Source organism: Elaeis guineensis, chromosome 7 (assembly GCF_000442705.2).
Source record: "Elaeis guineensis isolate ETL-2024a chromosome 7, EG11, whole genome shotgun sequence".
Taxonomy (NCBI): Eukaryota; Viridiplantae; Streptophyta; class Magnoliopsida; order Arecales; family Arecaceae; genus Elaeis; species Elaeis guineensis.
Window position 1 is genome coordinate 102506285 of NC_025999.2, and position 24822 is coordinate 102531106.

The following is a 24822-nucleotide window of genomic DNA, read 5'->3' on the forward strand; positions in this document are numbered from 1 at the left end:
TGAGTAAAGGCACGTTCAACCTAGGAACTGATCTACCAAGAGCGAGACAACGAGCAATACCATGGGTGCATACCAGAAACAGTGGGTGGCAAAGCTTGATTCCATCCAATTAAATTAGTGTTAGGAGAGCAAATAGCTGGAGATCAATATTTTTTCATTTTACATGAAAGCTTGGCTTGACCATGATGGTTGACGAATTTGAGATCCTAGGTCATAGCTACGCCACAAGAGTTTGGGTTGTTATCCATTTATCACCATAGCAGCATGGGTACAGTACCTTATATATATATATATAAGGGTTCAGTTTATGCAACCTGGCTAGTGCAAATACCGAGCAAAAACAATGACGGCAAAGACCAAGAACAGCAGGGCTCTGCCGAAGCAATTATCTATTTTGTGTGGGCTTTGTGCTGTCATGGTCCCCATTATACCTGTAGCAGTTATTTTCTTTTTCATCATGACTCCTGTGTCCTTTGTAAACAGGGAAGAGCTGTATTGGTCTTGCTTTTGTCTGGGACTCCCTGACAACAGGTGGTCGGGAACCTGCGTGCGTGGGTTGTAACTTTTTACTGATTCTGTTTTTAATTTTAATCCTGTTCTCCTTTTTATTATCAAAAAAAAAAAAAATCAATAATAATAAAATAAAAAAAAAATCATAAAATTAAAGATAAATCTTTAACTATACTTTAAAATTAAAGATAACTACTCACTTAAGTTTTAAATAAAAATAGCTACCCATTTGAAACATAAGTTAAAAGCAACGACTTATTCCGGCTGAAATGATCATTATATCCTTTAAAATATTATAGTATTATATTATCATAATATAATATTTTTTTATAATAAGATAATATTATATTATACTAGTATAGTATTGTTTTATAATAATGCAGTATTATTTTATTATATTATATTAATATAGTATTTTTTTATAATAAAATAATATTATATTATATTAGTATAGTATTCTTTTATAATAACATATTACTTTATTGTATTATACTAGTATAGTATTTTTTTACAATAAGGTAATATTACATTATCATAGTGTAGTATTTTTTTATTATATTATTATTTTACAATAATATAATGTTGCTTTATAATAGAATAGTACAATTTTATAATAATATACTATTATTTTATAGTAGTGTGTATCGCTTTATAACTACAAGAGCAATTAGGTTATTTCATCCTCATTTGGATAGTTGCTTTTAACTTATGTTTCAAATGGATAGTTGCTTTTATTTGAAACTCAAGTGGATAGCTACTTTTAAGTTTAAATTCAAGTGGATAGTTTTTTTAGTTTATTCAAAAAAAATAAAAAAAATGCAGGCATCAATATTTATCTTATTATATGTTGCTTGTGTTTCTTATCCATAAATTAAACATGCAATGAAGTTAGTTCTAGCACAGCACCAGCGGGCTAATTCAAACGATCAGTTAATATCATGTTAAAAGAGTTTAGTCTGTTAAGCTAAGCGCTCATCAAGAAATTAAGGACAAACTTAAGCATATATTGGTCATGCTCAAGGATATTATTCTGGTCAAGTTAGAACAAGCTACATGTTTCAGCGTATTAATTAGTAAGATCAGCACAAGTGGCTCCAATCCATCATGTTTGGTTGAGTCAGGTTTGTTTATGAAAGTTTGTCCAACCCAAATTGAATGAAAAACTGCCAGCACTTATCACCCCCTCCACATGAAATGGTGAGAAAAGTAGCTAGTCTGAGACAAGGCAAAGGTTAGTGGCATGTCAATCAAATGTGATTCGGATAGGCTGATTCTATTCTAGAAGTTAAAATTATAAGAAATTTCTCCAAAGTAAGGGGTTTATGTGGAATTTTTCCATTCTTTTGTGCAAGGGCCCTTCTGTTTTGCTTTATCATCATTTTTTTTATCAACGCTACTTAATCATCATAACTTTAATTAAAGAAAAAAGGCAAAACATGCTAAGACAAAGGCCTAGGTGGACAAGATGCTGTTTGGAAACTGAAGTTTAAGAGCTAAACGATGTGGATTCCACTCTGGCCCATTGGAAACCAAGATCCTGTCAACGGATCATAGCACTCTAATCGAGGACAAACGGCGGAAAAGCTTCCAGTGGTAAGTATATTTACGCGGAATTTTACCAAAAAAATATATATTTACGCAGAAGCATCCGCAGGTGGGTTTAAAGGCATAATTAAAAGTTTTTATCAAAAAAAAAAAAGCATAATTAGAAGTCGAGGTGGAATCGTCACGTGATATTGTGAGAGTAGAGACCGTCCGAACGAGGAGATCGAGTGCCCTGTACGCTTCTTTGCCACGATTGCTACGGATCGATACCACGTGGTCCGACAAAAAATCATTTGGGATGGCGATTAAAGAAAGAAATATAAGGCGGATCTTTATTGTTATCATATTTTCTTTAATGATATAAGGCCAGCAGATAAAATTTTATTATTAATAAAATCATCAGTATTATAATTAAAAAAATATGATATTTTTTATTTTTAAAATATAATTTTTGTCAGTATATATAAGATCAAGTGATATATATTAAACAAATTGATGATCAAATAAATTAAATATATTTTTAGATAAATTAATATACAGATTTTGAAATATGGAGTTCATCAATATGCATTATATGATCAAATGATATATAATTATAAATTAATTATTTAATAATTTAATATAATTTTTAAATAAATCGATATATAGCTTACAAAATATCATATCTATCAGTATACACAACATGGCTAGATGATACATACTGCAAGTTATTTTGATACACATAAATGTGATCCAATATACACATCTACGTAAATTGATATATAATTTTTAAAATATAATTTTTATCTGAAGGTGTATATTGGATACTATTAAATGTGTATCAATAAACTTGCAGTATGTATCAGAAAGTTGACGAGTGTATCACTCAATCGTGTAGTATGTATTAGTAAATATAATATTTCAAAAACTATATATCAATTTACTAAGACGTATATATTAGATCACTAGATAACTGACTAATTTGTTAAATATACAGATTATATGTTATATACTGATGAGTTATATATTCTGGTGAATTATATGTTCCAAAAATTATGTATCGATTCATGTAAAGATGTGTATTGACTTACTAGTAATTAATTTGTTTGGTGTGTATCATTTGATCGTATAGTATATACTGATAAAAATAATAAAATATTATATATTTTAATTATATAACTCATGATTTTATCAATAAAAAATTTCTAACTTTAGATTTTTATTTTAATATAAATGTAAAAGAAGATAGGTGTTGTGGCCAAGGGTTCATAGCTCGACACAATGTATTATCTGTTCTGATCTATAGATCTAATGATTTTATCCTTCAAAAAATATTTCAGATAGAAAAGATGATTTTTTTTCTATATAAATTATTTTTTTTTAATTTATAATTAATATAAAAATAATAATATCTTCCCCTCCCTACCTCAATAACAAGGAGATTAAAAAACCGCCCCATATTTCCCACTCAGGTGCCCACCCTGATTTATTTCCCACTCAGGTGCCCGGCCCGTATGACTTTTGTTCCTCGGCTCTGGGCCCGTATTTTGTTCCATCCCTTTGACGTCGTTCTTCTATTGGCACAACAGAAATTTCTTCTTCAGAAAATAACGTCCCCATCGGACGAGCATTAAAGTGGAGGCCTCTTGACCAGATAACAGGGTTGCAGCAAGACTGATATCACCAATTACGATCCCCTTTCTGCCGTTATTCATCACCTGTCCAAGCCTCCAGATTGAAAATATTTGTTTAAATAAAATACTAATTATCATAGCAACTATTATTTATCGTTATAACAAAGATTGAAAGCGAATAACGAAAAATCAAACGGCACTCTTCACATAAATTTGAATTTGAAAAAAAAATTATTTAGATGAAAAGTAGAAACATCAATAATTATAATCAAACAGATAAATAATAGTAGTTATTTAATTTTACTGTTCGCAATAGATCTTGCACAACAATAAGAGTTTTCTAAACCTTGCATCATTAACAGACTCCCCTCGGTTTCTCTTCTCTAACACGTACACTTTGTTTAATCGAGCATGGAGCAAGTAATATAAGCGTCTATATGATGCTCGCTTCCGTTCGGGTCTCCCCAGTTCACTTCGAACTTGAAAAAGGGATTTTCATAAAACGAGGGTAAAAAAAAAGGTGAGAAAGGATTTTTGGAAATGGTTATTATGCAACCATCAGGCTTTAGTCATGCAAGGCAGGTGCAAACCTGTGATCACGCCATGGAAGACCCCACCAACTCCCTTTGGAGAAAGATCGTTACAATCTTTGGTGACGCCAGCTCCATTGCTGGTAGGGTCGCAGAATGTGCGCAGTTTCAAGCTGACAATTCTTGGGGAGACCTGCACGCTACCGGCGCTGTCATTTGATTACGTTTTACCTGACAAGATATCAAACACACCACACATAACCGGTTTGTAATCTCATTATTACATAAACATGCAACAAATCAAATTTGATTTGCCTACTACTCCAACCTTGCCTCTAAAGGACAAGAAAATTGGACAAGAATGAGACCAAGCCAGACGGAGAGTCAGTCCTTCCTTCCCGTTCTACGCGTGTCAAGTTGAAAAAATGAATGCAGCTTCATTCTTTTGCTGGTTTACGTTATACATTGGAAACAAAATTAAAACCTGCAATCGGTTAAGCTATACCAAAAAAAAAAAAAAAAAAAATCCAAAAAATGGGTCTCCAAGTATAAAACTCTAGAACGCCAAATATGGCCAGTAAATTCTAAAGATCACAACCAAAACCAGACAGCACAAGACAACGCACTTAAAATGAAAACTTCATTACTTCCTACGAAGCTTCACGACAGAACTTGCCCATCTGACTGCATTTCATCTGAACACTGAAATAATTTACAAATAATTTACAAAACTGAGCACATAAATAGAATTTGTATGTCAGCATCGAATTCACCAAGGTGTACTTTGATTCACAAAATATGGCAATTAATTTCGAGAACCTGTATGCACAAACATCTTAGCATTTTGCACTAGGCAAGAAAAACCTTATTCAGAACAACCACCTAACCATTCTCTGACATGTTGAGTCTCCTGGCTCGCAAGAACTTGAAGCGGAGCAGCAGCCGCCTAAAGATGCAGGGACAGAACAAGCTGGGAAATACATATGGTACATTTGCACTTTGGCAGCTGCCAAAAGATGCAGGGACAGAACAATTCAGTCACCATCTGTGATAGCCCAAAACCTAGCCCAAGCCCAAGCCCAATCTCAGCCCACCAAAACGAGAAAAAAAAAAAAAAGAAAAAAAAAATAGAGGAAACCGGGAAGAAGACTCCCGATAGGAGTCTTCTTCTCCGGTGAAATTCGGGCGAGACCGAAAATCCTAGGACCCCTCGGAGTCCTAGGGTCCCCTATAAGAAGACCCCCTCTCCCTTGAGATCGAACATCGGCCTCTTCTTTCTCTCCTTCCCTCCGATTTTTCCGAAGTAAAGCCGCGGTCACCGTTTTAATTTCTCGCCGTGACTGCCGCCGACGAGGTCACCGGAGGTCAAAGTAAGCTTCTCTCCTTTTCCTCTCTTCCTTCCCCTTCTTTCCGTGCTCTTGTGCGCAGCTGCCGGCGACGAGAGTCGCCGATTTTCGGTCGGGAAAGAAACTCTGTTTTGGGCCACTTTTTCCTTGAATTTTCCGGCGCCGGCGATCGTAATCGACCGCCGGCCACGCTCCTTCGTGACCGGGGGAATGGCCCCCCTCTGCCGCCGGCCTCCGCCGCGGCGGCCGTGGCCTGAACGGCCCGGCAAAAGGAGGGGACACCGTCCCCCGTTCTGGCGCGGGAAGAGCCAAGAAGAAGAAGAAAAAGAAAAGAAAAGAAAAAGAAAAGAAAAGAAGAAAAAGAAGAAAAGAAAAGAAAAGAAAAGAAAAAAAAGAAAAAGAAAAAAAAAAGAAAAAGAAAAAGAAAAATAAATAAATAAATAAATAAATAAAAATATATATATATATAAATAAATATATATATATATATAAACAAATAAATAAATAAATAAATAAAAGAAAAATGATGAGAGAGAGAGTTTCTCTCTCTTCTTTCAGTCTGAATCCTGACTTTCTCTCTCTGGAATTGGACTTTCTCTCTCTACTTTCTCTCTCTAAAATTTTCTCTCTCTAGATTGTTTCTCTCTCTTGATGGATTTCTCTCTCTCTCTAAAGTTATTCCTCTAGAATTAGCGTAGTGGAAGGCTTCATCTGATGATTTTGATCGAGTTTAGGGAAGAGTCTGATTTTAAGTGAGGTTTTGATTTGGGATCTGTTTAGATTGAATTTTGAATTAAAATTAATGTAAAAATATAATTTTGGATAATAGGCACGGAAGAATCTACTAGAAGTTAGTCGATCTATTCGTTCAGTGCTCCGTGAAAGGTAAGTAATGAATCATCTTCTCGAGATATTCCATATTTATTCTGAAAATAAATAATTATTCTCTGAAATTATGCATGATTTATGAAATTATGTTTTGAAAGAAAATTACGTTTGAAATATTATGGTACGTAGATTATGCACACGTTCAGTGAGAAAAATTATGATATATTATGATACAAAGTGTTTTGATACAGATCGGATTTATGCTCTCAGTCTAACTATGTTTCAGTGGGCCCCGCCAATGGGAATTATACGTTGGTACTCAGTGGACCCTGCCAGTGGGGGTTGTGCGCTGGTATTTATGAACCCTGCCAGTGGGGGTTGTGCGCTGGTATTTGTGGACTCTGCCAGTGGGGGTTGTGCGCTGGTATTCTGTGGACCCCGCCAATGGGGGTTAAACGTTGGTCATAGTCAAGGCTGTTGAGTTACGAGTGTTTTGAATCGAATCGAATTTATAATTATATTATATGTGAATATTTGAAAATATTTGATTTGTATTAAATCAGCATGAAATATACTCTTATGTTTATTTGCAACATTATTCTTGAAAATTATATAATATCTGAATTATCTAGTTGAGATATTTGTTACTTACTGGGCTGTCTAGCTCATTACCTTTCTTTCTATTTTTCAGATTCAGATAATTAATATCGAGCATTGGACAAAATATTGGGACAGAGCTTTTAGAAGCGAGATTAGCATTGTCAACTTCATTGAACTTAGATCTATTGTTTTTATTTTTTTAGCAAAAATTTTATTGGATGTAAGACATTTGATTTAATTACTTGAATTACAGTTGAATAATAATTATTTGAATTTATTCCGTTGTGATGCATTGATATCGTGATGAGATGCCTTGCATGCTTATGGAGAGAGTTCTTCATGAGTATGCGGCGGTTGCCACGACCCTCGATTCATAATCTCGGGTCGGGGGCGTGACAATTAATATGGTATCAGAGCATAAGTGGATAAATTATGACACATAGAATTTGACATAGTATGAGTGTAGGTGGGTAAACATTAGGAATATTGAGACGTTAGAATATGAGCATCATAATAAACCCATCATAACAAATAGATAAATGAATCTAATAAGGTTTTACTACTACAAGGTTATCATGCCTCCCCGTAGAATGACAAGAACTACTCAAGGAATTGCAAGAGAGACATCACAACCACGGGATGGTAGCACTCCCCATCTGATCAGTGGCACCCCTCAGGAAGAGGGAGTCGTAGATCCTAATGGGAGTGCTTCGAGAGCACGTCAAGAACCAGATATGGCTCAGTTAATGCAGACCCTAATCAGGATGGTACAAGCACAACAACAAATACAGCAGCAAATGCTTGAACAACAGCAGATACAACGAGATGCACAACAGCATCCACCACCACAACATGGAGAGCAACCAATACAACGGAACAACATTTCAGAATTTAAAAAGCTTGCACCTCCAATTTTCAAGGGGACTACTGAACCTTTGGAGGCTGATAACTGGATAATGGAGATGGAGAAAGCCTTCGCTGTCCAAGAGTGTCTTGATGAAGAAAAGATTCGATATGCAGCTTATTTACTACAAGGAGAAGCATACAACTGGTGTCAGCGACTACAGCGCAAGCATGAACAAGACGGCGAAATACTTATCTGGGAAAGATTTCGGGTTGCATTCTACGATCAATATTTTCCTCGGAGTATAAGGATCCAGAAAGAGCAAGAGTTTATTTATTTGAAGCAAAAGGGTATGAGTGTGACTGAATATGAAGCAAAATTTACAGAGTTAGCAAAATTTGCTCCGAGATTAGTGGATGGTGAGGAAGAACGTATTCACAAGTTTGAGATGGGACTGAGAACTGAGATTCGAAAACAAGTGGTTCCATATGAATTGACAACTTATGCCGATGTGGTAAACAAAGTACTGATAATTGAAAGGGAAATCAATGAAGAACGCATGGAAAGGGAAAGAAGGCAAAGAAAGAGAGCAAAATCAAATGATACACAAGGGCAGAATAATAAAAACATCAAAAGATCAGCTAAGGGAGCAGTAGACAATAAGACTCAACAGATTGATGGTGAGCCGTGCTCCAGATGTGGCAAAAATCATGCAGACAAGGATTGCTATTGGAATACAGGTGCTTGCTTCAAATGTGATCAGAAGGATCATAAAATTTCTAGCTGCCCGCTAAATACTGAAAATCAAGTTGGCCAAAGAACTTATGAAGGACAACATAAGGGTGGTGGACAGATTCCTAAAAACCAGGGAAGAATGAATGCGCTTACTCTACAGAATGCACAAGCTTCCAATACTATGGTGACAGGTATGAAAAATTTCGAGGACGAAATTTTTTTTTAGGGGTGAAGAATGTGATAGCCCAAAACCTAGCCCAAGCCCAAGCCCAATCTCAGCCCACCAAAATGAGAAAAAAAAAAAAAAAAGAAGAAACAGAGAAGAAGACTCTCGATAGGAGTCTTCTTCTCCGGCGAAATCCGGGCGAGACCGGGAATCCTAGGACCCCTCGGAGTCCTAGGGTCCCCTATAAGAAGACTCCCTCTCCCTTGAGACCGAACATCGGCCTCTTCTTTCTCTCCTTCCCTCCGATTTTCCCGAAGTAAAGCCGCGGTCACCGTTTTGATTTCTCGCCGTGACTGCCGCCGATGAGGTCACCGAAGGTCAAAGTAAGCTTCCCTCCTTTTCCTCTCTTCCTTCCCCTTCTTTCCGTGCTCTTATGCGCAGCTGCCGGCGACGAAAGTCGCCGATTTTCGGTCGGGAAAGAGACTCTGTTTTGGGCCTCTTTTTCCTTGAATTTTCCGGCGCCGGCGATCGTAATCGACCGTCGGCCACGCTCCTTCGTGACCGGGGGAATGGCCCCCCTCTGCCGCCGGCCTCTGCCGCGGCGGCCGTGGCCTGAACGGCCCGACAAAAGGAGGGGACACCGTCCCCTGTTCTGGCGCGGGAAAAGCCAAGAAGAAGAAGAAGAAAAAGAAAAGAAAAGAAAAAGAAAAGAAGAAAAAGAAGAAAAGAAAAGAAAAGAAAAAGAAGAAAAAGAAAAAGAAAAGAAAAAAAAAGAAAAAGAAAAAGAAAAGAAAATAAATAAATAAATAAATAAATAAAATATATATATATATAAATAAATAAATATATATAAACAAATAAATAAATAAATAAATAAATAAAAGAAAAATGATGAGAGAGAGAGTTTCTCTCTCTCTTCTCTCTTCTTTCAGTCTGAACCCTGACTTTCTCTCTCTGGAATTGAACTTTCTCTCTCTACTTTCTCTTTCTAAAATTTTCTCTCTCTAGATTGTTTCTCTCTCTTGATGGATTTTTCTCTCTCTCTAAAGTTATTCCTCTAGAATTAGCGTAGTGGAAGGCTTCATCTGATGATTTTGATCGAGTTTAGGGAAGAGTCTGATTTTAAGTGAGGTTTTGATTTGGGATCTGTTTAGATTGAATTTTAAATTAAAATTAATGTAAAAATATAATTTTGGATAATAGGCACGGAAGAATCTACTAGAAGTTAGTCGATCTATTCGTTCAGTGCTCCGTGAAAGGTAAGTAATGAATCATCTTCTCGAGATATTCCATATTTATTCTGAAAATAAATAATTATTCTCTGAAATTATGCATGATTTATGAAATTATGTTTTGAAAGAAAATTGCGTTTGAAATATTATGATACGTAGATTATGCACACGTTCAGTGAGAAAAATTATGATATATTATGATACAAAGTGTTTTGATACAGATCGGATTTATGCTCTCAGCCTAACTATGTTTCAGTGGGCCCCGCCAATGGGGATTATACGTTGGTACTCAGTGGACCCTGCCAGTGGGGGTTGTGCGCTGGTATTTGTGGACCCTGCCAGTGGGGGTTGTGCGCTGGTATTTATGGACTCTGCCAGTAGGGGTTGTGCGCTGGTATTCTGTGGACCCCGCCAATGGGAGTTAAACGTTGGTCATAGTCAAGGCTGTTGAGTTACGAGTATTTTGAATCGAATCGAATTTATAATTATATTATAAGTGAATATTTGAAAATATTTGATTTGTATTAAATCAGCATGAAATATACTCTTATGTTTATTTGCAACATTATTCTTGAAAATTATATAATATCTGAATTATCTAGTTGAGATATTTGTTACTTACTGGGCTGTCTAGCTCATTACCTTTCTTTCTATTTTTCAGATTCAGATAATTAATATCGAGCGTGGGACAAAATATTGGGACAGAGCTTTTAGAAGCGAGATTAGCATTGTCAACTTCATTGAACTTAGATCTATTGTTTTTATTTTTTTAGCAAAAATTTTATTGGATGTAAGACATTTGATTTAATTACTTGAATTACAGTTGAATAATAATTATTTGAATTTATTCCACTGTGATGCATTGATATCGTGATGAGATGCCTTGCATGCTTATGGAGAGAGTTCTTCATGAGTATGCGGCGGTTGCCGCGACCCTCGATTCATAATCTCGGATCGGGGGCGTGACACCATCCACTGCCATAGCTCACAGACCACCAATGTTTACACCATGTGCATGAAACAAAAATCATATGGGGCGGGTACTCTAAAATATCATATGGGGCGGACTTCATAGTTTGCCAACAAGTATAAAAGTCAATAACTTTTTCTACTAACGAAATTATTAGACCCGTAATTAAGGCATTCTCTTTCTTCCTCGTTTTCAGCATATACATTTTAGTAATACATACTACATGGTCATATGATACACACTAAATAAATTAATCATCAACCAACTCAATACACACCATAAATAAATTGATATATAATTTTCCGAATGTAGAGTTCACAATATACAGTATATAGTTAGGTGATACATATTGCAAGTTTTTTTGATACGCATCCAGCAACGATCTAATATACACCTATAAATAAATTGATACATAATTTATCGAACTTAGTATTCACCAATACACAGTATATGATCAGTTAATACACACCTAGCAAAATATTCATCCGACGTTCTAATACACACATTTAGATAAAGTGATACATAGTTTTCAAAATATAGCACTCATCAATACACAGCATATGACCAAATAATACATACTAGACGGCTTACTGATATATACTGTAAATTTTTTTGATACATATCCAACAACGATCCAATACACATTTACAAATAAATTGATACATAGTTTACCAAACTTAATATTCACTAGTACATAGTATATAGTCAGTTGATGTATATCTAGCAAAATATTCATCCGATATCTCAAAACACACATTTAGGTAAAACGATACACAATTTTCATAAACTTTTAAATGCAAAGATCTTTAAAAAGAAGAAAAATTTGGAAGAGGAGAAAGGAACTCAAGAAAGACCTCATGGATAGGAGAGATAGCACGTGGGGTTTGGAAGAAAAGAAAGAGCCTCGGGAGGAAAACCTTATGGATGGAAGGAATGGCTTGATAAGGAAGATAATGGATGGAGAGGCTTAATGAGAAACAAAGAGGATATTGTCACGAAGGGTTTCTTTTAGGCGTATATTTTGTTTCCTTTTTTTTATCGTTTCAGTTATGGAACTAACAGACTCTGTAAATAGAAGAAATCCAATCATATTTAACCTCTATGTTTCCTCTTTAAGAAGCGAAAAAAAGGAAACATGGCATGAAAATAAGCCCACCCTATATGATGGCCTATAGTGCCCACCCCATATGATTTTTTTCAGGTGCATGGCAGTCTAATGAATTTGTTGGGAACCCTATATTGGTTTCCCAAACATTGACTAGATAATCAAATGGCCCTCTGGTGACTATTTTGTAGGGATCCACATGAAGCAGTGTAACATGACTGCTGGTTGAATCCAAAACAGCCATGGGTTCTGGATTTTCTTGGCTTTTCCAAATGTCCAGCAGCATAGAACCAATCAAACATATTTATATTGACAAATTATAGACAAGTGTGAAATGCATGACATGCTGTCAAAGCATAAGTTGTAGGTCCATTATAGGCATGTCTGAAGTCCTTTTATGATTAGAACACATTGTATGACGATAAATATAGGTCGCAGCAAAAATTGTAGGTCCATTTAGGCACATCTGAAGTCCTTTTATGATTAGAAAACATTGTTTTAGGGTTGTTTGAATAACTATAAATTTACATCCATGTTGACTACGACTTTTGTATGATTTATTTAGTTTATTGAATAAAGTGACTCATTTGTGGATATTTTAATCTTTATAATTCTCCCTCTTCTCTCTATTCTTCCTCCTCTCTTTTCAATCCCTTGTTCTCTTTCCTTCTAGTTTATCACAGTTTTGGCTTTGAAAAAGTGATTAATATTCAGATCTAATCAGATCTGAAATTTGTTTATGCTCATATCTGTATTTTTGCAGCCCTAGTTCTAAAGGCCTGCATCATAATAAGGTTGAAGCTGAACTCAATTGACATGAGGTTCCTTGAACCCACCCCCTTAATCTCATATATGCAAAGAAAACTGCATGATAGAACTGTATCATAAGAAAATATCAAGTATTCCAAAAGAAATATCTATAACATAACCACCTATCCACTATCTACATATTGTTCACTGACATACTAATCAGTTCTCTTTTCTGGTTTTCACCAAGTAAAACAACAAAAAACGGCACAATTCATCTTTACTATTTTTTCTTTCTCATCTCCAGTTTTAACCCCAGATGAGCATGTGCAGTGATAAGGATGTTGACATACATGTCTGGTGAAATTAGGATGAAAAGATCTGCCCAAGCCATATTTGGATGTCAGAAATCACAAATTGGAAAGGTGTGATGTCAAACTAACATGCTTGGTCATCTGGAATAAGGCCCAGCAAAAATAATCATGGATTATAGGGGGACCTTTAATTATTGGGGGTATAAGGCAATGAAAGTTCGGCTTGACTGGCATTCATGTAACCCTCTAAATGGGGAGAAGTTAAACAACAGGCAGAAAGTCAAAACTTAAGAAGATGAGCAAGGACAACATGGCTGATGAACACAAAAAAAGAAGAGGAACGTATGACACTATTCCACATTATGTGATTCATGAAAAGAGCACATCATATAATGGGCATCAAAACTGTAGCATTTTTTCATCAGGTATTTCTGCATGTACCTAAAGAAAAGAGAGCATAATTTTGTTGATGCCAAAGATATCAAAACTGCAAGTATCATCATTTTCATCAGGTGTTACTCAATGTTTGAAGTTTTACCAATGATAGATCCGAATGAGTCTCTTTGCCATGGAAAATTGCCATGATAAATAACAAAAGAAGCCAACTGAAACAACCTCAAATTATCTAAATAAACTTCATGCTTGATCAAGCGTACCTGCAGTTCAAATGCCAAGCAGAGCCCATTCACCTCCTCTTCACCAAATGCCTTATCCAAAATATGCCTTTCTCTGCAAGATATTTTGGCAAAAACCAGCTGATACGGAGGATAATTCTCCATTGCAGCATGAACCTGGAAGCTTTGCATAAGGCACAAAAACCATATGTCCATCCTATTGTCAATCACAAAAAGGTATGACCAACCCAAGCTATTGAACACAAACTGAAAAGGAAATCACATGGCCACTAGATCAAGCTTGATCATGGTAGTCACAGAATTTTATACTGCCAGCTGAAACTGAATTACGTAAAGGTATTATATGCAAAGCTATATAATTTTGTAAGACCCTGTGCCACAAATATTACCACGTGGACTTTTGGTTAAGAAGGGAGGAAAATAGGAAAAATGCAAACATTATCAAACATGCAATTCTAAGCATTACATAGCACTGCTTAATAATATGAAGCTCTGCTTGAGAAATTGACAGATGCAAGCGGATTAAAAGAATGAAAAACAAAAAAGGCACATAAAGATGTTTTAAAACAAAAATGATGAGTTCTACTAATCAATCACACTGGAAACAGAATACAAAATCCAGTTTTTATAACATTATACAAATAAATCTTTTATTTGTAATGCTTTACTAGTCAAATAATTTCCCATTTGCCACCCATTCCCTTCTCGTCAGCAGTCGTGGTGCTATAGAATAAAAAAAGTCAAAATTCTTAAGGAAATAATAAAGCTCAATATTCCCAAATTTTGTGACATTATTTTAGGAACTCAAAATATACAATACTCCATGATTTAATGTACATTTTAATGTTACATTTCTAATAAAAGGTAGAAGACAAATGCCATGTTATGTAGGAGTCAGATGCATTGGAGAAGGGATGCAAATGAGCCGAGCACCTCATCAGCTGCTCAAGCTCAAATTGGCTCCAAGCTCGACTCAACTCAATTGTTATCGAGCTCGAGTAGCTCGAAAAAATTTTTAACTTGAGCTCAAGTAGCGAAATACTCCAGTCGAAGGCTCGCGAGCCTGGTTGAATACATACATATATATATATATATATATATATATATATATATATATATATATATATATTATGAAATTTTATTTATAATATATATTATTAATTTAATATTTTTTAAAAAATAATATTATGTATATTTTGTTTTAACCATATTTTTAATTATGAACAAGGCTTGAATTTGAGCTTGAACTCGAGCTCGAATATGGCTCAATTGATATTCGAGTTGAGTCAAGTCGATCTCGAGTTTTCTTTTTTTTTTTTAAATATCGAGTTGAGCTCGAGCTTGGATATTAAGGTTTAATTGATCTCAAGTCGAGTTTCGAGCCTCAGTATTCTAAATTGAGATGAGCTCGAGCCTTTAGTTATTCGACTCGACTTGACTCGATTGCACCCCTACACTAGAGTACTAGATTGACCCACTTTTGATCTAGGACTGACATGAAAATAACCTACTACAATCTGAACCAAAGCTATTTAGATTAGGTTTGGACCGAAAAGTATGATCCATTTCAAATATGTATTGGACATGGATTACCAAATACCTTGGTCAGAAACCAAACCAACTTGATCAAGTTGGGTTGGTAATTGTTATTCACTTGTTTGTCAATTATCTTATGCCCAATGGACTGTTCACTATGTTTATATGTTGCCTAATTGTCATTCTTTGTATAATATGTTCACAATTAAACAAATACCATTTTATATTTGCTTCTTCTCATTATGTTTGGATTATTCTTTAACCAGTCTGACCCCAAGGGATTGATAAAATTAATCTTAAACCCAAGCCAATCCAAAACCTAAACAAAAATGGATTACACTTGAACTCAAATATTTGATCAATTCAAGCATGGAATTATGGATTGGATTTAGGGTGTGCCAAGCCGTGACCAAATGAGACCTCCTTGCACCCCTAAAATATCCATTCAGACAGTACCACATTCTCATCCAGACACCCCAGATATATTATTAACAATTAGGATTTAGATAAGACAAACTATCAGCCTTGAGATGAAGTTGGCATTAAAAAGTGACATTAGAGACAATTGTTTTATCCATTAAAAGAGGCACAATTGTAAAGAAAAAATTAGAAGAGAGATGTTGGCCAAACCCCTCGCTCTGACTGCTGCTCGAGACAGCCAAGCGGCCAAAGGTAGTCAGATTTATGTCTGCCCGTCACACATTTTACATTGTGTGCCACAATATTAACCTTTCCTGTGGAATACCACGCCACCCCATTTGCTCAAGGAGGAAGCGCTTGGCCTAGGGAAGGTTTGACTTGTGTAAAAGTAATGAAAAATGAACCTCAAAAAACATTATAATGTCTGGAACAGCCTAATCTTAGCATAGGCACACCTACAAATGGCAATGCAAAGATCAGTGTCACCATGCAAGGTATCAGGGTAGTTGAAGTATTGCATCTGCAGATTCAGACCTTCCTAGTTTCCCTGTCAGAAAGGTATCTTAACACTGAACTTTGTCTTAACATTGCATTTTGCAATTGAGTTCACATAACGGCTCTTCCTTAGCAGTGAAAATGTAGATGTGAATTACATGCATTCACATGCCCAGAGTCCATTTGTTGCTATGCCAGATTTTAAACAATGTGCTCTCATTATAAATCCTAAAACCAGTACGCACTAATATGCACTAAACAACATGAGGTCCAAGCATTCATTCTTAGCATTCTTTCATCTGATACTAATTTATTAATTCCACAATTCATTTAATCATCATTAATTAGAGAAAACAGCTATGGGACAAAGATGATCCAAGATATGAAACTATATTAAAGATACTATTCAATTAAGTGTCTCTTACAAGAGGAAAACGTCTACAGTATATAAAAGAGAATAGAAAAATATTGACCTATCCCCTCTCCCAGACTGTCATTCAGCATGGCAAAGTGACCAAAGGGAGCGAGACATTTATGCCTGTCCATCAGATGTCCAACAACATTAAACTTTCCCGTGGAATGCCACACCACCGCATTTCTCAAGATGGAAGTGCTTGGTCATGGGCATGTTCAGTCTACCTAACACCATGAAACAAACTGCATAAAACACCTTAGCGCCCACATTGTTTGCTGAAGTTAGAGATCCAGATAACAAGGAATATACAAGTAATGTCAGAAAGAATTACCATAAAAAATTAATTTTTCATCAAGGAACACCAGCACAGAACCATTAAAACCAGTTAACAAAGCGGGCAAATAATAAATTAAAAAAGATCCATCACTAGCAAGGAAATTTTCTACAGTAACTTACTTCTAGCATAAACCACCCAAAAGAAGCATTCCAGGATACATGCCACTGTACAGTGTGTCAAGTCAGACAAGCTGCCTGGACGGTCCAAGCCATGAACCATCTGATTGCCTGGGCTGAATACAAAAGTACCTTGAATCACATGGGGTTCTGGCTAAAATTTCAGGTCAGAGAATTGTATATGTAAACAAAAGCATATTAGTGTGCCCTTTGTTATAGCATGTACAAGTTCAGGTCTGAGTTCTGTCTCACTTCCCATAAGAAAAACATAAAATCACTATTGCCTGGGGAAAAAAACAAAGCAAATACCATAGGAACAAGACCAGTCTGGATAACATCATAACCAATGACAGGATTTTCTCTTCTCATGAAGCAGTATATATCACAGTGATAATGCTCAGGACACATTCAGAACCTATAAACTAGACAACCAAGTACTGTGCATGAACAAATTATGATCTAGATACACATACTGAACATGTATATAAACTAGTCAACCAAGTACTGTGCATGAAAAAAGAAACCTCTTTCATGAAAATTAACAAGCAATTAAATTGGCATTAAGCCCGATAACAACCATTGATTCAACATATGGAACATACATGCATTAAGCATATGGAACAAACATTGTTGGACTGCCGGTCTTTTTGCATTGACTATTCAACATTGCATGTATGTATGTAGAATGCATCATATCTTCACATAAAAATAAATGGGCCTACACAATATATTTTTATGTGAGAATATGTGCAAGTATGTATTTAGTCCCACATTAATTATTCACTAGGAAGATCTTAGATACTTATATGAGCCAAAGAATTCAAATAATACCTTCTAGCTAGTCTTTTTGAATGAGGTCCTACATCGTTACAATAGTATCAGAGCGATCCGGCCCATAATTTATGTGAACTAGGACATACTACAGTACATATTTATTAGGACTGACTACGAGTTGATCGTAATATTTATGAATGGATGCATGGATTTAAACTGTTAGCCTGATGAGGATGCCGGGACTTAAATGGAGGAGTATGTGAGGACCTACGAGGGCATGTATTTAGTCCCACAATAGTTATTCACTAAAAAGATCTTGGATACTCATGCAGGGCCAAGTCTTGGATCCTTACAAATGTCATCATAATTACAAACATATAAGACAAGATTATAAGATAATGAAACATAACTAAAACAGCCTATTGTGTCATATTAACACTTCTAAAACTTAGAGCAAGAATTCAAGAAAACATGCTTCCTGTTCTAGTCATACTATCGATTTGCTGCTGCAGGAGCAAACTGAACGAGAACAAACCCTTCCTTTGAAATCTTGAATGCCCCAGATTGCATATTGGAAAATCCTAAAGATATAATTAATTCCAGAACCGACAGAAAAACAAAGAAGACACCATCTTTCTGGCATGATGAAAGGGGAAGAAACAAATTTTGATCCAAAGCAGGACCCGCATATGTAACGGAAAAGGAAAATAATTTGCAATCAACTCTGGAAAAATGTGAGGAAAGAAAACTAAGAGAACTGTTGCGGACAAGAGTTCGATCCGTCACGTAAGATATTGTCCGCTCTAACTCATGGATCTCACGATTTTGCACTTTAAACTTTGACTCACAATCAATGTAGAATTATTGGTGCCCTCCACATTATTAAAACCACAATAGAGCCCCCGCGCCATTATTGTGGACAAGGGCTCGGCTTATCACATGAGGTATTGTCCACTATGGCTCATAGTTTTGCCCTTTAAAAATACCTCATGTGAAAAAGATTTTTTTCTCTTTGTAAGCGCAAGTCCCCTTACTCACAATCACAGATGTAAAATTATTAGTGCCCTCCACGTTATTAGAAGCACAACAAGAACCACCCTCCCATCAGAAAGAAAAGGAAAGGGGGGAATTTGGTGCTAAGCAGCAAGCATACATCCAATGGTGTGAACTCGGGAGCTTTCGGTTCCACAGCAAGGCCGGCTTTCCCTTCGTAGATGGAGGAGTTAACGAAAACCCTAGAAGATTGAACTGGAGCATCAAAACAAGGCAAAGAGATGGATCAAGGAAAAAGAAAGAGAGCCGGTAATCGGTTCTTGATTTCCCAATGGAAAGAAAGGAGCTAACTGGCACGAGAGAGGATACTGGGACGCCGGGAGGCAGGCCTCCACTGGTCGAAGTATTTCTTCTTTGGGCTAGCGTATTGGGGGAGAGGCCACTCTTGAAGGAATTCGAAGGAGGGAGAGGGAGAGGGAGAGGGAGAGCTCTGGAGACGAATGGGAGAAGCTGCATTACTTGCTTCTAGTTTTGAATGAAGAACGGAAGGATTTGGGAAGGGTTCATCTTTCTTTACGAAGCCTGTTGCCGGGTCGGTCGGAGTGGCCGCTCCAATTCCAAGATGGCGGACCTATTGTAGGCAACGGGCAACACCGCTTATCAACTCGTTTCATCTCGTGCGTTCATTTCAAGCTACGGTCAAGATCCACAGGTATTTCTCAAAAAAATATATACACATAAAATGTATTTAAGATGCATATTTTGTTTTAATGGAAAACTATAAGTAATTTAGAGCTAAAATTTAAAAAATAAAAAGCATGCTCCGGGTTGGGTTATGTATAACGCCGATCCGATCCCACGTTGCCGTAACATCTATTGATGTGCATTGTATCAACGTTGATTAATTTGTTTATATAGAGGAGCGGAGAAAAGTTCGACAAAAAATTCTATCTTTAAAGTTCAAGCTATTCAATTGAAGGGAAATAGCAATCCTCCATCTTGGGATCTCACGGGGCTCTGGATTTTTGTACCACTGTATTTGCTTTTTTTTTTTTTTATCAAATTCAATCTTCTCCTCTCTATATAAATTTAAAGATAGGTAAAATATGGTCCGATCTGTCAATCCGATCCGTTTCGATCCATCATAAATAGATTTGAATGTGGATTAAACAGATTCGGATCGTAAACAGATCGATCCATTTAATCTATTTATTATTTAAATTAAATTTAAATTTTATATATTTAATTTATTTAATTCGTATAAGTTATGAATTAAATTAAATTAATTAATATAGATTGGATTAGATAATGGGCTAGTGGGCTCCTGATACGTGGCACACACTTTTTTTTCAATTCCCCTACTACCACACCACACTACCCCTTGTATTTCATCGATACACGAGTCCTACCATGCTTGGCTGCTGGGGTTTTCTCTTCTCCTCCATTCCCTTCTTCAGTTCTTCTTCGCGCCACCGCCCCAAATCCCCTTTCAGAATACTCGGATCTCTTCCCCTCCCTATCCCAAATCCCCTTTGCCTCATCTCCCTCGCTACCTCCCCGAGCAAAATGGAGGGAGGAGGCAGGAGCCCTCACCAGCACCTGGCCCTCCACCAGTCGTCACTATCCTTTTATCTTCGGAGCCCCAGCCTCAACACCGCCCGCCTCCATCATCGTTGACGAGCTCACCCTCGCTATCAATTGCCTTATCCTGGGCACCAATTGTGACAAGATCGGCTGCACCTCCCCGCCTATATCCCTTCCAGCTGCATTGGCCTCGCTTTCGATGACTTCGAGGTTCTCCACCACTCCCTCAATGACGATCTCTTCGGCGCCGCCGCATCTTGTGATGAAGGCCTGACGGTAGGGGTAGAGGAGTAGGACATGAGGGAAGTTTTTCAGGTGTTCGATGAGGATGACGATATTTTCATCTCAACGATGGAGTTCTAGGTTGTGCTGGTCAAGCTCAGTCTTTTGAAGGTCCAGAACATCGCAAGGGTCCACGAGCCGCATGACAGATGGGTGGATTTCAATGAGCCACAGAGATCTTGGTGAAATATATTTTTTATTTTTTTTTAAATGGATCATGATCGAATTAGATTTTATTTTTTTAATGAATTATAAATAAATCATAAATAGATTATATCATATAATCTATTTATCAAATATATTAAATTTATATTTTAAAATTTATTTTGTTTAAATAAATAGATTGAATTCGGGTTTCGAGTTTTTTTTTTTTTTTGACTCCATTCGTATAAGATCCAATCCAATTATATTCGATTGTCAGCCCTATATAAGTCACACAGGAAAGAAAAATCTCAGGCTTTAAGCATCTCCTGTCCATGTAATTTTAAGGTCTCTCTCATCGGTGCTAGATGAATAAGTATGTTTTGGAGTTTTTTTCCTAATTAATATAAAAAAATATTATTTATATAAATAATTCAAATTTTAACTTATTTATCAGTTTGATGCAAAAATAATAAAACGTCATTTTGAATGGTGTTTTACCATAGCCACATCACTCCCCGTTTTTCACATAGACATCGTCCAAAAAATAAAAAAATAAAAAACATCATTTTGAACGGTATTTTTAAAAGCGCCATTTAAAATGACGTTTTCTATTTTTTTCTTAAAAAAAATAAAAAAATAAAAAAATAAAATTTATAATTTTAAATTTATAAATAAAAATTTATAAATAAATAAAATTTTTAATTTTGAATAAATTTTAAAATATAAAAATTTAATTTTTAATTCAAATTAAAAAGATAATTTTAATTCTTCTTTTCAAATTAATTTTTAAAAAAAATATCTAAACAAAAATCTTAAAAATTTAAAAAATTAAAAATATCATAGAAAAAATGAGAAAAAAATATGAAAAAAATAAAAATTATAATTATGAATTTAAAAAATTTAAAATTTTCATAAAAATAGAAAAAAATAAAAAAATAAGAAAATCTTATAATTATAATTTTAAATTAAAAAATTTAAACTTTTAATTTGAATTCAATTTTGATAAAAGAAAAAAAATGCCATAAAAAAGTGAAAAAAAGAGGAAAAAATATGAAAAAAATTAAAAATTAAAAATTTAAAGAAAATAAGAATTTTAACTTTAATTCAAATAAAAAATATCATTTCAAATTACTTTCTCTATTTCAAATTATTTTTTTAAAAAATATCTGAAGAAAAGAAAAAAATTGGTGTAAAAAAATAAAAAACATCATAAAAAAATAAAAAAGAGAAAAAATAGAATTGAAAAAAAATAAAAATTTTAATTCTAATTCAAAAACAAAATTTATAATTTTGAATTTTAAGAAATAAAAATTCTAATTATAATTCAAATAAAAAATATCATTTCAAATAATTAAATTAATTTAAATTTATTTTTTTTAAAATATTCTAAATAAAGGAAAAAAATACCTAAAAAAATATCAAAAAGATAAAAATGGGAGAAAATTAAAATTATAATTTGAAATTATAAAAAATTTAATTTGAATTCTAAAAAAAATGCCATAAAAGAAGTGAATAAAAGGAAAAAATGATAAAAAAATAAAAATTATAATTATAAATTAAAAAAAATTAACTTTAATTCAAATAAAAAATTATCATTAAAATTACTATCCATATTTTTAATTAACTTTATTTATTAAAAAATCACATAAAAATAACTAAAAAAATTAAAAAAAATAAAAAACCATTAAAAAAAGAAAAAGAGAAAAAAAAGGAGAAAACGCCAAAGAGAATGGCGTTTCTCCTTCCTCTCCCTCTTCTTCCCCCTCTTCTCCCTCTTTTTCCTTCTCCCTCTTCTCCGGCAATCTCCGACGTTTTCTTCTCTCCGACGGCACGGCGGCGAGCTCCCGACGACGGTGAGTTGCCTCCTCTCTCTTTCTTCTTCCTCTCTCTCTCCCTCTTCCTCTCTCTCTCTCCATCTTCTCTCCCTCTTCCTCTCTCTCTCCCTCTTTTTTGTTGGCCGTCGGTGTCAGAGGGTCGGTGGTGGGCCGCGAGTCCCGACGATGGGTCGCGCACCCCGACGGCGGGCCCCGACCCTCCCCTTCCCTTGGCCGGCCCCCTCCTCTCCCTCTTCCTCTCTCTCTCTTCCTCTCTCTCTCCTTCTTTTTCATTGGCTGTTGGTGATAGACGGCTGGCGGCGGCCGACGCACCCCGGTGGCGGCCCCCACGACGAGCCCCGGTGGTCTCCTTCCCTTGGCCGGCCCCTCCTCTCCCTCTTTCTCTCTCTCTCTCCCTCTTTTTCCTTGGCCATCGGTGTCAGAGGGCCTGCGGCGGGCCCCGATGGCGGCCCCGACGGCCCTCCAATGGTGGGTCCGTGCGGCTCTGCGGTACCCTTCTATTTCAGTCTTTTTAATTTTTATTTTTATCTCATTATTTTTTATTTTTATCTTATTATATTAAAATTTATTTTAAAATTTGATTCGATCATAATTTAAAAATTTTAAGCATTTCATGAAAACGTAGACCTGTTAGTTGAGTAATGTAGGATATTCTACGATATCCGTATAAAATATATATTTGATTATATATTTTTGTACGGATACCATAAAATATATACATTGGTCAATTGATTGTCCAGTTTGGACAGTTTAAAAATTGCATTTAATTCTATAGGTAATTATATTATTCGAATGATATGTGGAGGGTTCGAGAGAAATTTCAGACAGTATTTTTCTTTAGTTCTCCTCACATATTTTCAGTTGTGTGGAAAGAACTAAGGAGAAATGCTGCCAAAATTTTTTTCGGTCTCTTTTGTGTATAATTTGATTAATGTAGTTAACCTATAGAATTAATACAATTTTTGAATGGGATAGGATCTATCTGTACCTATTTGTTGATGATATAATGCATTTATCATGTAAATCTTTTGAAACGATAAAATAATTAGTAATACTAAATATTTTGATTTTAATTTTGTCATAGGTTTCTCCGAAAAAATGGCCAGTACTCAAGTTCGTGTACTATTGTATTATGATGGCATGATACAAAATGATGAAACTGATGTACAGTACAGTCACCCTATAAATCGGATGATTAGAGTATCATCATCATTATCACGTCAAGAATTATTGGACTATTTATACAGTAGTATTTCTGTAGACAAAAAAAAATATGAAATAAAATTGAAATGAAAAACTCCTAATCTGTCGGGACAGTTAATGCAGAGCAATTATATCTTAGTTTCAATTGATGATGATGAAGATGTCGAAGAAATGCTGACCTTTCCTTTAAAATATGCAGAATATCAATTTTTAGAATTATATATTGAAAAGAAAGATACAAATTACCCTATTATATATTGAAAAGAGAGCCGTCTTATGCTAAATTACCCTATTATATGGCTGCACTTCAATATATAAATCCCGGTACAGTTGTTTCATGGAATTTTTTTCAAACTGTGAATTCCAATGTTTGAGTTTTAAATTATATTTTTTGGACTTTCAAACCATCTATCCAGAGTTTTACGCACTGTCGTCCTGTAATCAGCATTGATGGCACGCACTTGTATGAAAAGTTTAAAGGTAAAATATTAATTGCCACAGGAATTGATGCAGAGAATGGGATATTTTCATTAGCATATGCAATTGTAGATGAGGAGACGACTGCAAGTTGGAGTTGGTTTTTTTCAGCTCAGAACACATATCGTCAAAAATAAAAATGGAATATGCTTAATTTCTGATAGGCATCCAGGTATATTAAATACCATCGCAGATGAGTCTATTGGATAGAGTCCACCACGTGCCTATCACCGATACTGCTTAAGATATATCTGCAGTAATTTCAACACTCATTTTAAAAATATGCAGCTGAAAAGAGCAGTATGACAAGTAGGAAGCGCTCATCAAGTTTGCAAGTTCAACTTTATCATGGGTAGGATCAGAACAGTGAATGAAGAGACTTAGAGCTGGTTGTCCGAAATAGAAAAAGAGAAGTGGACATTGGCATATGATGATAGCCTGCGTTATGGTGTCTTAACTACAAATTTGTCGGAGGTTTTTAACAGTGTTTT

The 24822-nt window shown here is 35.3% G+C and overlaps 2 protein-coding genes and 1 pseudogene across 18 annotated transcripts; 2 read left to right on the forward strand and 1 right to left on the reverse strand.

Annotated features, from left to right (window-relative positions):
* Nucleotides 1-3502: 3502 nt before the first annotated feature.
* LOC105047927 (uncharacterized) lies at nucleotides 3503-19469 on the reverse strand. Of its 17 annotated transcripts, none has more exons than XR_012142561.1 (6): nucleotides 18967-19454; nucleotides 16645-17155; nucleotides 13742-13916; nucleotides 4527-4646; nucleotides 4259-4429; nucleotides 3503-3752 (listed from the first exon to the last, which is right to left on the reverse strand). XR_012142561.1 is itself a non-coding variant. In XM_073260577.1 (6 exons), exons 1-4 carry the CDS (start codon nucleotides 19320-19322, stop codon nucleotides 13771-13773), a joined length of 501 nt encoding a protein of 166 aa, XP_073116678.1. In that variant the 5' UTR covers nucleotides 19323-19468; the 3' UTR covers nucleotides 3953-4429; nucleotides 4527-4646; nucleotides 13742-13770. The 17 variants fall into 17 exon arrangements, 2 of the variants coding, with proteins under 2 accessions (XP_073116678.1, XP_073116677.1); XR_012142560.1 differs by having other exon boundaries at nucleotides 3503-3762; XR_012142565.1 differs by lacking the exon at nucleotides 3503-3752 and having other exon boundaries at nucleotides 3953-4429; nucleotides 18967-19048; nucleotides 19158-19457.
* Nucleotides 6515-8801, forward strand: LOC140859392 (uncharacterized). Its single transcript, XM_073261045.1, has one exon. It carries the CDS (start codon nucleotides 7512-7514, stop codon nucleotides 8775-8777), a length of 1266 nt encoding a protein of 421 aa, XP_073117146.1. The 5' UTR covers nucleotides 6515-7511; the 3' UTR covers nucleotides 8778-8801.
* A 740-nt stretch (nucleotides 19470-20209) lies between the features above and the next one.
* LOC140859212 (probable calcium-binding protein CML32) lies at nucleotides 20210-21192 on the forward strand (annotated as a pseudogene).
* Nucleotides 21193-24822: the final 3630 nt, after the last annotated feature.

Coding starts and splice junctions, on each gene's coding strand:
- LOC140859392 (XM_073261045.1), top strand. CDS start 7,512: ATGAATCTAATAAGGTTTTACTACTACAAGGTTATCATGCCTCCCCGT.
- LOC105047927 (XM_073260576.1), bottom strand. CDS start 19,322: ATGCAGCTTCTCCCATTCGTCTCCAGAGCTCTCCCTCTCCCTCTCCCT. Junction 19,062..19,157: donor CAGTATCCTCTCTCGTGCCA/GTTAGCTCCTTT, acceptor TTGATGCTCCAG/TTCAATCTTCTAGGGTTTTC. Junction 17,156..18,966: donor CCGAGTTCACACCATTGGAT/GTATGCTTGCTG, acceptor TTTTGTATTCAG/CCCAGGCAATCAGATGGTTC.